This window comes from Opisthocomus hoazin, chromosome 1 (genome assembly GCF_030867145.1).
Source record: "Opisthocomus hoazin isolate bOpiHoa1 chromosome 1, bOpiHoa1.hap1, whole genome shotgun sequence".
NCBI classification, from domain to species: domain Eukaryota; kingdom Metazoa; phylum Chordata; class Aves; order Opisthocomiformes; family Opisthocomidae; genus Opisthocomus; species Opisthocomus hoazin.
In genome coordinates this window covers 90182535-90195488 of record NC_134414.1, presented here as the reverse complement: position 1 = coordinate 90195488, position 12954 = coordinate 90182535, and the positions used below count along the sequence as shown (strand labels likewise).

The 12954-nt window shown below is 45.1% G+C and overlaps 1 protein-coding gene across 2 annotated transcripts in view; it reads left to right on the top strand.

The window, feature by feature from the left end:
- The window catches only part of CTPS2 (CTP synthase 2), a 79472-nt gene extending 69627 nt beyond the window's left edge, over nucleotides 1-9845 (top strand). For both annotated transcript variants that reach the window (XM_009940652.2, XM_075428935.1), the window contains exons 18-19: nucleotides 3855-3965; nucleotides 7877-9845. In XM_009940652.2, coding sequence (XP_009938954.1) covers nucleotides 3855-3924 — 70 coding nt within the window. In that variant the 3' untranslated portion in view covers nucleotides 3925-3965; nucleotides 7877-9845. The remainder of the gene's footprint in view (nucleotides 1-3854; nucleotides 3966-7876) is intronic.
- The last annotated feature ends 3109 nt before the right edge of the window (nucleotides 9846-12954 follow it).

The following is a 12954-nucleotide window of genomic DNA, read 5'->3' as shown; positions in this document are numbered from 1 at the left end:
TATGGTGATAACTCTGTCAGTAGAACACAGAGATCTGAAATAGGCATGAATTTGGTAATAATGGAACACATGCAGAGAGAAGTTCTTTATATTGCTTATGTCTTGAGAAGACAGGGATCCGAGGATGAATGAACTTTAAAACAAAACAAAACCCCGTAATGTGATTACTCAACAGAGGAGATTTTCCTTGCTCCAGTCAGGAGATATGTTGCAGTTCACTGCAAAGTGAAATACCTGCTAGGTACTGGTTGATATTTCACTTTGCAGTGAATCTATTTCCATTAACTACGGGTAAATTAGGCATAAGGATCAAAGTGACCAAAGTTCTTCATTTTGAAGACTGAAGTGACTGACTAGATGCAGTGACGCTGCATACTCTGAGTTTTGTTCTATTTTTCTCTTGGCCACATCTTTATACTCCAGATTCCATGAAAAAAAAGAAAAAGACAAAACTTCTGTGATGGCCTCAGATCTGCTCACTAGCTCCTGTTGGAGTCCACTGTTGTGGGAATGGTTACAAACAAGATGAAGTGGGTGTCATGTTCCTGCCCAAGATAATTACTAAGTAATTTGTACACAAACTGAGAAAAAACTTGTGAAGGAAATATGAGTGTATTTTTTTAGTTGAGGACTCAGTCTGAAAAAGAATTTTGTAAAGGAAGAGCTGGGCTTATTTGATTTGCTGCCACCACCACTTTCCTAGCCAGCACATTTAAGTAAGATTACATAGTATTAGCAACTGTGAGCACAAAATATCCATTTGTTTTTTGTGTTTAGTACATGTGTAGCAACTCAGTGTAATTCAGAAGGAAGCACATGTTTATTCCTAAGAGAGGTGATAACTTATTTGTGGTTAACACTACCTGGAGTTTTTCTTCAGATTTCTTATCCGTTGAACACAGTTCATATCACAGTCAAGCTTAAAAACTGGATGTCAGCACAGGTTTGAAGCTGTAGCACCCAGGTGCAGATATGTCAAGATTCATGAGTCCCTGTTTGCTTTCAAGTCCACTGGCAGCTCAGCTCTTGAAATTCAGGTTTCCTTGGAGCACAAGTTCTTGTTAACGTGATGCCACAGCTTTTGGGGGTGCTTACAGGTATCATTCAAGCAACTGAAACTGTGAGACTGACAGTTATCTGAGTCTGAAGCCCAAGGGCTGACCCTTACCTGGGCATTTTCCCTACCTTTCTTGCCGCTGTGGCCTGCCTGTTAGAAACAAAACTGACTTACACCCAAAAGTAGGAAAGACCATGAGGTGCTACTGCAAAACCGTCAAGAATGTGGTGACCTGCTCTGGGGTGTGGAGTCAAACCTTGTACTGAACTGGGCAGTGTGGGAACAGGAACAAAACTGTCATCAGCTGAGTAAGTGTTTTAGCCCCTGGGCTAGTGGCCTAGCCAAGTGACCCTCAGCTTCTGCAAACTGGAAACAGGCCTGAGAAGTTAGAGTGGTAAGTCAATGAAATGACAGAAGCAGCCAGCGTTGTGTGACCGTTGCTGTGGGTGAAAGCCTCTAAAACCCACGTAACTGAGTGGGGGAGGACTGGTGATGAGAGTGCTGGGTGGGGATCAGGGCCTGACTGTCTTCAAGAGATGAAGCTGGGCGGTTCTCCACTCACCTCATTGGTCCCTGAGCATTTTTACTTAAGCATCTGTCTCCCATACTGTGTTGTACATGGAGCTCTGGCATATGTTTTTGGGCTGTGACTGCCACTGGGCAGCAGAGCCCCTCAGAAAAAAAAAAGGGTTCTCTGAAGGCTGTGGTCTTAAACCAGGGGTATTGTGAGATTATGCAGTGCTCTGCAATCACAGTTTTACCTTCTGTTCTGTGGACAATACTTGCTATTTTACTGTGATGTGAAAATTCAAAACTGTTTTAATAATACTGAATTTTTATTCCATGTTTCCATGGGTACTTTCAGAAAGAAGTAAGTACAATGTCGATGACGTTGTGTTTGTCTGTGTGCATCTGGCATGCTTTATCATACCGTTAACAACACTTTCCTCACTTGAACAGTGTAATTGTTTGCCAGCTGGTGAAATGACCGAGCATTTCTCACTAGCCTGATATGACACTCTTTATAAGAACCACATCAACAGCATGCAAGTCATGTGAAGAAAAGGCAGAACACTGTAGGCAAAGTTTTAATAATTGTTAGAAAGGTCAGAATATCTACTGTCTTATGCAGAATTTGGGGCAGTGAGTTGCTGTAATGCTGGGAGGCTTTCCTAGCAGTCAGAGGTAGAAATTAATCGAGATGACTGTTGGTACCACTTCTCTTGTCCCACTCTATTAAAATGGCAGTGCTTTTACCTAATCTTTGATTTTTTTTTTTTTTTTTTTCCAAAGAAGAGAGGGTGAAATTCAGGATACAAAGCAGTGCTCACTAACAAGCACCAGTGTAGCTGAGTGCAGTTTGTTCACTGTTCCACACTGCGGTCGAGATCAAAGATCTCCAGCTGCGGGGTTATGTAGTGCTCCTCGAAACATTGCACAGCAGGCAGTCACTGCGGATCAGCTGATAAGGCTGTGTCTAGGTGGGTCATGGGCTGATGATGAGCTGGATGTCTCAGTGGGAGATCATGCCCAGAGCTGGGAAGCGTGACATGGCTGAGGTCCTGTTGGCTGGAGGATGAGGGGTGTGCGTGAGAACAGTGAGAAGTGACAAGACAGATGTGCGGTATCTGGAGTAGAGTTGGCACCCAAGGCTGACACTGGTATACCCACACAAACGGGGTGCTCAGTGACAGGATCAGAGGCAATGGGCACCAGCTGAAACAGGAGACTCCATCTGAACATCAGGAGACACTTCTTCCATTCTGAGGGTGACCGTGCACTAGCACAGGCTGCCCAGGGCAGTTGTGGAGTCTCCATCCTTAGAAATACTCGAAAACTGCCTGGGTAATGGTTCTGGGTGTCTGGTTCTAGGTGGCTCTGCTTGAGCAGCAGGGGTGGACCAGATGACCTACAGAAGTCCCTTCCAACCTCAACCATTCTGTGAAATGAAGCATGATTGTCACAAGCGACCTATAGGCTCCTCTCACAGACTGTAAAAGTGAAGCGTAGCAGGGGGAGACTGAGACTGGAGGCTCTGCTGAAGAGGTGCGGTTTGGACGCTTAGAGTTAAGATAAGTCTGGAGCCCTGACAGACATCACAACTAACTGAAAATGTGGTTTGTGGGCACTTCATTCTCTCAGTTGCTGTGGTAATTCCTGTCCTTCACTGTTTACTTGTTCTGGCCACTTACAAAATGATCACTTGCATGCCAGTTTGTTCTGTGAAAACCAGTCTGCTTCTCTTGGGAAACAACAGAATGGGATAAAACCTCAGGAAAAACCATCAGGATATTGCTTGGTACAGTGAAAATGATTGATGTTCTGACTGGAAGAGCAAGAATTGTAATTTAAGTATAAATGGAATCATTCTGAGTAAATAGAGTTGAAGCTGTCTTAACTTTTTTAGGATCAAAACAATAATTTTCTTTATCATAAAGGAGAAATTCCTTTTAGTCTTGCTCTGAATATCTGTTATTCTCCATGTTGTTAATCATGGTCACAGGCACACAGCACCAGCGGACTGTAGGATGAATGTACAGGAGCCAAGCAAAAAGAAATTGAACATACTGTTTATCAGGTAGAATATTTTTCCTCACCACATCTTAGACTCCAAATTTAAGCCCATTTTTGTAGAGGAAGGTGTTCTAAAATACTGAAATTGAGCATGAGCTTAAAGTAGTTGTCTGGAAATGTGTTGCATTTGAGGAAAGTGTTAGTCATGTGCATCATTTGGGTTGGCGGGTTGGAAATAAAATATTTGGTTTGGATCCTTCTGATTGTGTATTGCTTTTAACAGTGACAGCTACAGTGACCTCAGCGATGACAATTCTCCAGAAAGAGAGTTCCCTAATTCAGAAACAAGCTGAAATGATTGTATGAGATCACAAAAATGGACGATGCTATTGAGGTAAACGGAATAGTTTTGATAGTGCTTTATGACATTTACTTCTAGACTGAAAACAGGAGGCAAAGTTATATTGATTCTTGCTTTTGTTTCATATCCCGTTGGAAAGCTTGTATTTTCTTCCTTGCCTGCAGCACTTAATTGTTTTCCTCTTCTGCTGCTTAAGTCTGCACTTGTGATATTCAAGTCTGCTAAATGGTTTGGGTACAGCTTATATGTAGGATGCTGTACAAAATCAAGTTGTGTTAGTGTTTGAGGATACAATGAAAATACATTAAAAAATTACGGTGTTTTTTTTTTTTTGGTCCTTCCATTTGCAAGTTTGGATCACTTTGAATACACTATGTTGACAGGACTTTTTATTTTGCGTTAATACTCACCTGTAATTGCATTTGATGCATTGATACGACAAAGACATCCCAAGATGACAGAGCACTGGAACGGTCTGCCCAGAGAGACTGTGGAGTCTCCTTCTCTGGGGATACTCAAAACCCGCCTGGACATGGCCCTGTGCAGCCTGCTGTAGGTGAACGTGCTCTAGCGAGGGGTTGGACTAGGTGATCTCCAGAGGTCCCTTCCAATACCTACCATTCTGTGATAAATACTTGGATATAATCTGCAGAGTGATAGAGATACAAACAAGTTTTATAAAATCATGGCTTTGTTTGCCTTAGGCTTTGCCAAAGTGGTGTTGGGTTGGTTGTTATATCATTGGTAAACATACTAGCAACAGATTTCTTTTCGGTTTGGAGGTTATATTTCCTGCAAGACACCTCATCTCTGCAGGGTCTGGGTTTGAATCTTAGGCTTACTTTATTTTCCCTACATAGATTCATCACAGTTGTGGCTGGTATGGTGCTCTGATACATGTGTGCATTCATGCTTTTCAGTATTTCTGAGCACTTCTGTAAGCAGGACACAACTTTCCCCTCTGATTTTGTTCCTCTCGCATGGTATAGTCACTAAGCAGCTGTGCCGAAAAGACAATTAAGGCTGCATATGAGTCTCCTGATTAAAATACTGCTATGAGATGCTAGAAATTGGAGTTCAGTCCTTAGCCGCAGCGTGGGTTTCTTCTGTGATTTTTAGTGTATTACTTTTTCCCTCTGATGTACCACATGTTAAAGATAATAATGCCTCCCCAAATTACGAGAGTGAAGAACAGAATGTTAAATGATTTCATGACCTGGTGCATGCAGATACAGTACTGATACGTGTCCTAGAGTGACCAAAAAATAAGTAGACACAATCACAGAATCAGAGAATGGTAGGGGTTGGAAGGGACCTCTGTGGGTCATCTAGTCCAACCCCCCCTGCCAAAGCAGGGTCACCTACAGCAGGCTGCACAGGACCTTGTCCAGGCGGGTCTTGAATATCTCCAGAGAAGGAGAATCCACAGCCTCCCTGAGAAGCCTGTTCCAGGGCTCCATCACCCTCAGAGTGAAGAAGTTCTTCCTCATGTTCAGACGGAACTTCCTGTGCCTCAGTTTGTGCCCGTTGCCCCTTGTCCTGCCGCTGGACACCACTGAAAGAGCTTGGCCCCGTTCTCCTGACACCCACCCTTCAGATATTTGTAGGCATTTATTAGGTCCTCTCTCAGCCTTCTCTTCTTCAGGCTGAACAAGCCCAGCTCCCTCAGCCTTTCCTTGTAGGAGAGATGCTCCAGTCCCCTCATCATCCTTGTAGCCCTCCACTGGACTCTCTCCAGTAGCTCCTCATCTTTCTTGAACTGGGGAGCCCGGAACTGGACACACTACTCCAGATGAGGCCTCACTAGGTCAGTGTAGAGGGGAAGGAGAACCTCCCTCGACCTACTGGCCACACTCCTCCTAATGCACCCCAGGATCCCACTGGCTGCCTTGGCAGCCAGGGCACACTGCTGGCTCATGGTTAACCTGTCGTCCACCAGCACACCCAGGTCCCTCTCCACAGAGCTGCTCTCCAGCAGGTCCTCCCCAAGCCTGTACTGATGCATGGGGTTGTTCCTCCCCACGTGCAGGACCCTGCACTTGCCCTTGTTGAATTTCATCCTGTTCCTCTCTGCCCAACTCTCCAGCCTGTCCAGGTCACGCTGAATGGCAGCACAGCCTTCTGGTGTATCAGCCACTCCTCCCAGTTTTGTGTCATCAGCAAACTTGCTGAGGGTACACTCTAAGTCTTCATCCAGGTCATTGATGAAGAAGTTAAACAAGACTGGGCCCAGTACTGACCCCTGGGGGACACCACTAGTTACCGGCCTCCAACTAGACTCAGCACCGCAGACAACCCTCTGAGTTCTGCCATTCAACCAGTTCTCAACCCACCTCACTGACCACTCATCCAGCCCACACTTCCTTGCTTATCCAGGCGGGTCTCCTGCCTCTTTTGCTAGATTTCTTGCTCAGGGGGATGTACTGATCCTCAGCATGGAAGAAGTGATGTTTAAACAGCAGCCAGTTCTCTTGGACCTTCCTACCTTCTAGAGCCCTGACCCATGGGATTCCTCCAAGTAGCTCCTTGAAGAGGCCAAAGTTCGCTCTCCTGAAGTCCAGGGTTTTGATCCTACTTATCGCCCTGCTTCCTCTACGCAGGATCCTGAACTCAAACATCTCATGGTCACTGCAGCCAAGGCTGTCCCCAGCCTTCACATCCTCAACCAGTCCCTCTTTGTTAGTCAGTACAAGGTCCAGCAGCTCCTCGTTGGCTCCTCCACCACTTGCATCAGAAAGCTATCGACTTGTTCTTCCTCTACCCCCAGGCAGAGCTCAATACATTCCAGCTGCTCTCTCACATACAGAGCGACTCCACCACCTCGCCTTGGTTGGCCTGGCTTTCCTAAAGAGTCTGTAGCCATCCATGACAGCATTCCAGTCATGTGAGCTGTTCCACCATGTCTCTGTAATTCCAATGAGATCGTGACCCTGCAAACGCTCACAGCTCTCTAATTCTTCCTGCTTATTGCCCATGCTGCATGCATTGGTGTACAGACATTTCAGGTAGGACCTCGAGCATGCTGGTTTCCCTGGAGGGGTGCAAGAGGATCTGCTGTGTCCATGCCCACCCTTAAGGTTGTTGGTCTTTTGCTTCTCAGGTTGGGACACAGCTGAGGAACATTTGTCACTGCTGTGATTGGCCACACGTAATCCCCAGCTGGATGGGATGGCATGAGCATTGTGACTTTGGCCCCCACCCCCTGAGTCCTTCAGTTGAAAGCCCTCCACACCAGGTTGGCTAGCCTGTTGCCAAAGATCCCCTTGCCTTTTCTAGACAGGTGGATCCCATCCCTCTCTAACAGGTTATAATCATTGAAGAAAGTCCCATTGTCATGTTCCTTTTCACTCTTGTCTGGATCTTTCTCACCTCCAGACATCACTATGGCTCTGTTTCTTGAGAGCAACACATAGTCCAGGACAGCCCTTTTAGCTTTGAACTTGCTTTCCTCTATTGAATTTATGAATGGTAATTCTCTGTTTACTGTTGCGGAAGTGACTTTTTCAGTGCTTGGATAATACACTTTTGTGATGCTTTGAAGTAGTTATCAGTAGTCAAGCTGATTTTGTTTGAACATGTCATTGGCGGATACCTATTGTATTCAACAGAATTACTCTAGAAGGGTTTAAATAACTAATTCCAGATGTAAAAGAAGGATAGAAGGGTTGGCTCATTTATTTTTATCTTGGGGTTAATCCTACCCATTAATCAGAGCTGGATACACATGTAGACTATATTTAGCTCTGTGATTTTGCTTTATGCTTTTGACTTAGATGAAATGCATCTACATGTAGTATTTACCATAGGACTACTTTGAAGTCAGTCAGTGGATTTGAGAGAAACTGACATAAGCGTGAAATAAACAGAGTTACAGAAGAAATATTTTTAATAATTGATTTTTTTTCCATTTATTCTTCCTTCCCCTCCCTCTTTTTATGTTACAGAAAGTTGGGAACAGGACAATATTGAATAGAAGAAAGTAGAAGAGTAAGCTGCTTATGGTCCTCATAGTGTCTTCTCCTGTACTGTTTTCAATAATTCTCTTTACAGATGACACTTTTACTGTCCTCTAGCAAAAACTGTTCTGTATAAATGCTGTTTCTCTTTAAAAATGACAAAATGGTTGTGCACCTTAGCTGTTAATTATCATTGATCTTGTCCTGTATTTCAGAATGATCTCAGGTGAATATGTATTAATTCACTAGTTCACAACTGTTCTTGATTTGAAAGAAGATTTGATTGTTTTCAGTTTGCCTGAGAACAGGAAGATAAAATGCACTAGTTCTTGTGAATGAGAGGGAATGCACTAAAAAAGTTAAGAGGAAGTTGTCTTATCCATGAGCAGTAGAAGATTGTTTCAGGTTTGTTTCCCTATTAAACTTGATGTGTATATATATATTTTTTTACTTTTTTGCTGTTCAATATGTACAAATGAGAAATTGTTGCTGTGTTTCAGTTCTTTGTGATTATAATAATTGATGTTGGATACATGTCTTTTCACTTTGCTTTTATACGTGATTTCGCTTTACAACAGTTCAAGTTTATTTGCTCTGTTTCTTCTGAAAGCCTGATAATCCTGAATGTAATTCTGACCTGCAAAATTACTGAGAGATATTAGAAGGCAGTTTTGTATTTGTATTTTGTAAGGGAGAAAGTAAATATACTCATATGTTAAAATGTGATTTGAACACTTGTATGAAAGTTGTAGAAGGACCAGTCATAAACCTGGAGAATTATCTGGGCTCCAGCTGCGCAACACTGTCAATTTCAACAGAAGACTATAAAGGTGAATTAAGGTTCACCCATGTTTTCCGTCCTCTGGTGAGCTGGATCCCATTAGCAATGTGGCATCGTCAGACCTGTCACAGAAGCTGGACCTGAACTATGTAACTGATGACCTCCAAATGCTTGGGGCACCCTTTCCTGTAAAGAAAAGTTCTGAATTTTTGAGCTTTGTGTTTCATTTTGGTTTTGGGCAAAGTGACTTTTATAATTCTTCAAAAGGTCAATATCAATAGAAAAATAAAAAGCACTGTGTTGCTTATTACAGCTTTGTTAAACAGTAAGTTTGAGAGCTTTGCATTGCTTTGGAAAATCTCAGGCTACACAGCAAATTTATCTCTTCTCTAAAAGAAGCTTTAATGGTAAAGAAATATAAAATGTACTCCTATGACAGTGTTTTTCTAAAGTGGTTTGCAAATGTGTGCCTTAGAAATAGCAGGTATTGACAGAATTGGTGTCACTGTATGCTTCTCCAATGAGAGATACTGGCCACTGGTTTGTGAAAGGTGGAGCATTTCCTAAGTATTTTCAAATATATTAAATAGTGTTGTTCAGAAGTGTTTAGCTACTGTGTTAAAGAATCATAGTGACAATTGTGAACTGTGGTGTCAAGGAGGGAATTTTTCATTTAGTCGTGTCCCAGTTGCATTGTCTGTGTGATGTATCCAAAAAACCGAGGAAACAAAAAGACACGCAACCTGGAGTGGAGTTGGCAACAGCACCTTGATCTCCCAGTGCCCTTACCAATCCTCTTCCTGCTAACTGTGCTGCACAGAGCAGTAACCTGGAGACAAACATGTCACTGTCACAAGGGATCCATCTCCTGCTGGAGCTGACGTTAGCAGCAGCATGCCATTTCCGAAACGGAAGAAGGCAAACGAGCCTTTTCCAGCCAAATCCTGGGCTGCATTAGGAGTGTTGCCAGCAGGTTGAGGGAGGTGATCCTTCCCCTCTACTCAGCCCTGGTGAGGCCACACCAGGAGTCCTGGTCCAGTTCTGGGCTCCCCAGTACAAGAGAGACATGGGCATACTGGAGGGAGTCCAGCAAAGGGCCACTAAGGTGGTAAAAGGACTGGAGCATCCCTCCTGTGAGGAAAGGCTGAGAGTGAGCTGGTTCTGGCTGAGATAGGGTTAATTTTCTTAATAGTAGCTTGTATGGGGCTATGTTTTGGATTTGTGCTGGAAACGGTGTTAACAGAGGGATGCTTTCGTTACTGCTGAGCAGTGCTTACAAAGTCGAGGCCTTTCCTGCTTCTCACACCACCCTGCCAGCAAGAAGGCTGGGGGTGCACAAGAAGCTGGGAGGGGACACAGCTGGGACAGCTGAGCAAGGGGATATCCCATGTCATATGACATCATGCTCAGCAATAAAAGCTGAGGGGCAAGAAGGAGGAAGGGGAGATGTTCAGGGATATGGTGTTTGTCTTCCCAAGTCACTGTTACATGTGATGAAGCCCGGCTTTCGTGGAGATGGCTGAACACCTGCCTGCCAGAGCTGGGACCGTTCAGCCTAGAGAAGAGAAGGCTTGAGGAGAGAGGGGGGAAATCTCATGGATGCATATGAATACCTGAAGGGAGGATGCAAAGAGGATGGAGCCAGGCTCTTCTCAAAGGTGTTCAGTGACAGGATCAGAGGCAATGGGCACCACCTGCGACAGGAGGCTCCATATGAACATCAAGAGACACTTTCCACTGTGAGGGTGACCGTGCACTAGCACAGTTGTGGAGTCTCCATCCTTGGAGATACTCAAAAGCTGCCTGGATAATGGTTCTGGGTGTCTGGTTCTAGGTGGCTGTGCTTGAGCAGCAGGGGTGAACCAGATGGCCTGTAGAAGTCTCATCCAACCTCAACCATTCTGTGAAATGAAGCATGATTGTCACAAGCAACCTATAGGCTTCTCTCACTAAAGAGAGAGGAGGATGTGAAAAAGCCAAACCTTACATACACAGTGCAAATTGTGAAGAAATAATTCCTAAGCATGGATAGGGGGTGAAGTTTGAAGGTTGACTCTTATCCTTCTGAAGCAAAATGTTTGTGAAGCGTGCTTTTGCATTATGTCAGACCTCTCATCCTGTTCGAGTAAGGACCTTCAGTGGAAGTGTATTCATTTACATTTTTATGTTTACACCTAATACAGAAATCTTGCAGAGAGCAATAATTTGTTAGTGCAGTGTCAGGACAAGAAAGACAGCCTGCTAATACAGAATTACACACTAAATTTTAACAAAGTGAGATTACTTATATGCTTTTCATTTGCATGTGAATAATGAAATTTGGATTCTTGTAAGGGATAACAATGAAATAAAGCAGTTTGGTGTTTTCATTCCAAAATGGGGTATGGAATGAAGGAGATGTAGGAAGAAAGATACAGAATCATAGCATCGCTAAGGTTGGAAAAGACCTCTTAAGATTATCGAGTCCAACCGTCAACCCAACACTACCATGCCTACTAAACCAGGTCGTGAAGTGCCATATCTACAAGTTTTTTGAACACCTCCAGGGATGGTGACTCCATCACTTCCCTGCGCAGCCTGTTCCAATGCCTGACCACTCTTTCAGTAAACAAATTTTTCCTAATTTCCAATCTAAACCTCCCCTGATGCAACTTGAGGACGTTTGGCTTCTTCAAGTATATCAGTAGCAAACGGGAGACTAGGAATACTGTGGGGCCGCTGCTGAATGAGGTGGATATCCTGGTGATGGAGGATGCAGAGAAGGCAGAGCTACTGAATGCCTTCTTTGCTTCAGTCTTCAGTGCCAAGGCAGGCCCTCAGGAATCCCAGGCCCTGGAGGCAAGGGATGAAGCCTACAGAGAGGATGACCTTCCTTTGGTTGAGGAGGGATCCCTTGAGTGAGGGATCACTTAAGCAATCTGGATGCCCACAAATCCATGGGCCCCGATGGAATGCACCCACGAGTGCTGAGGGAGCTGGCGGATGTCATTGCTGAGCCACTCTCCATCATCTTTGAGAGGTCCTGGAGGACAGGAGAGGTACCTGAGGACTGGAGAAAGACCAGCGTCACTCCAATCTTCAAAAAGGGCAAGAAGGAGGACGCAGGGAACTACAGGATGGTCAGCCTCACTTCCATCCTGGGAAAGGTGATGGAGCATCTTACCCTGGAGGTCATCATCAAGCAAGTGGAGGAAAAGAATGTTATCAGGTGTAGTCAACATGGATTCACCAAGGGCAAATCATGCCTGACCAATCTGATAGCTTTCTATGATGGCATGACTGGCTGGGTAGATGAAGGGAGAGCCGTGGATGTTGTCTACCTTGACTTCAGCAAGGCTTTTGACACAGTCTCCCATAATATCCTCCTAGGGAAGCTCAGGAAGTATGGGCTGGATGAGTGGTCAGTGAAGTGGATTGAGAACTGGCTGAATGGCAGAACTCAGAGGGTTGTCATCAGTGGCACTGAGTCTAGGTGGAGGCTGGTAACTAGTGGTGTCCCCCAGGTGTCAGTACTTGGCCCAGTCTTGTTTAACTTCTTCATCAATGACCTGGATGAAGACTTAGAGTGTACCCTCAGCAAGTTTGCTGATGACACCAAACTGGGAGGAGTGGTAGATACACCAGAAGGCTGTGCTGCCATCCAGCGAGACCTGGACAGGCTGGAGAGTTGGGCAGAGAGGAACCTGATGAGGTTCAACAAGGGCAAGTGCAGGGTCCTGCACCTGGGGAGGAACAACCCCATGCATCAGTACAGGCTTGGGGTGGACCTGCTGGAGAGCAGCTCTGTGAAGAGGGACCTGGGAGTGCTGGTGGACGACAGGTTGACCATGAGCCAGCAGTGTGCCCGGCTTGCCAAGAAGGCCAGTGGGATTCTGGGGTGCATTAGGAGGAGTGTGAGGCCTCATCTAGAGTACTGTGTCCAGTTCCGGGCTCCCCAGTTCAAGAAAGATGAGGAGCTACTGGAGAGAGTCCAGCGGAGGGCTACAAGGATGGTGAGGGGACTGGAACATCTCCCCTACGAGGAGAGGCTGAGGGAGGTGGGCTTGTTCAGCCTGAAGAAGAGAAGGCTGCGAGGGGACCTAATAAATGCTTATAAATATCTGAAGGGTGGGTGTCAGGAGGGTGGGGCCAAACTCTTTTCAGTGGTGCCCAGTGACACGACAAGGGGCAATGGGCACAAACTGAAGCACAGGAAGTTCCATCTGAACATGAGGAAGAACTTCTTCCCTCTGAGGGTGACAGAGCACTGGAACAGGCTGCCCAGGGAGGTTGTGGAGTCTCCTTC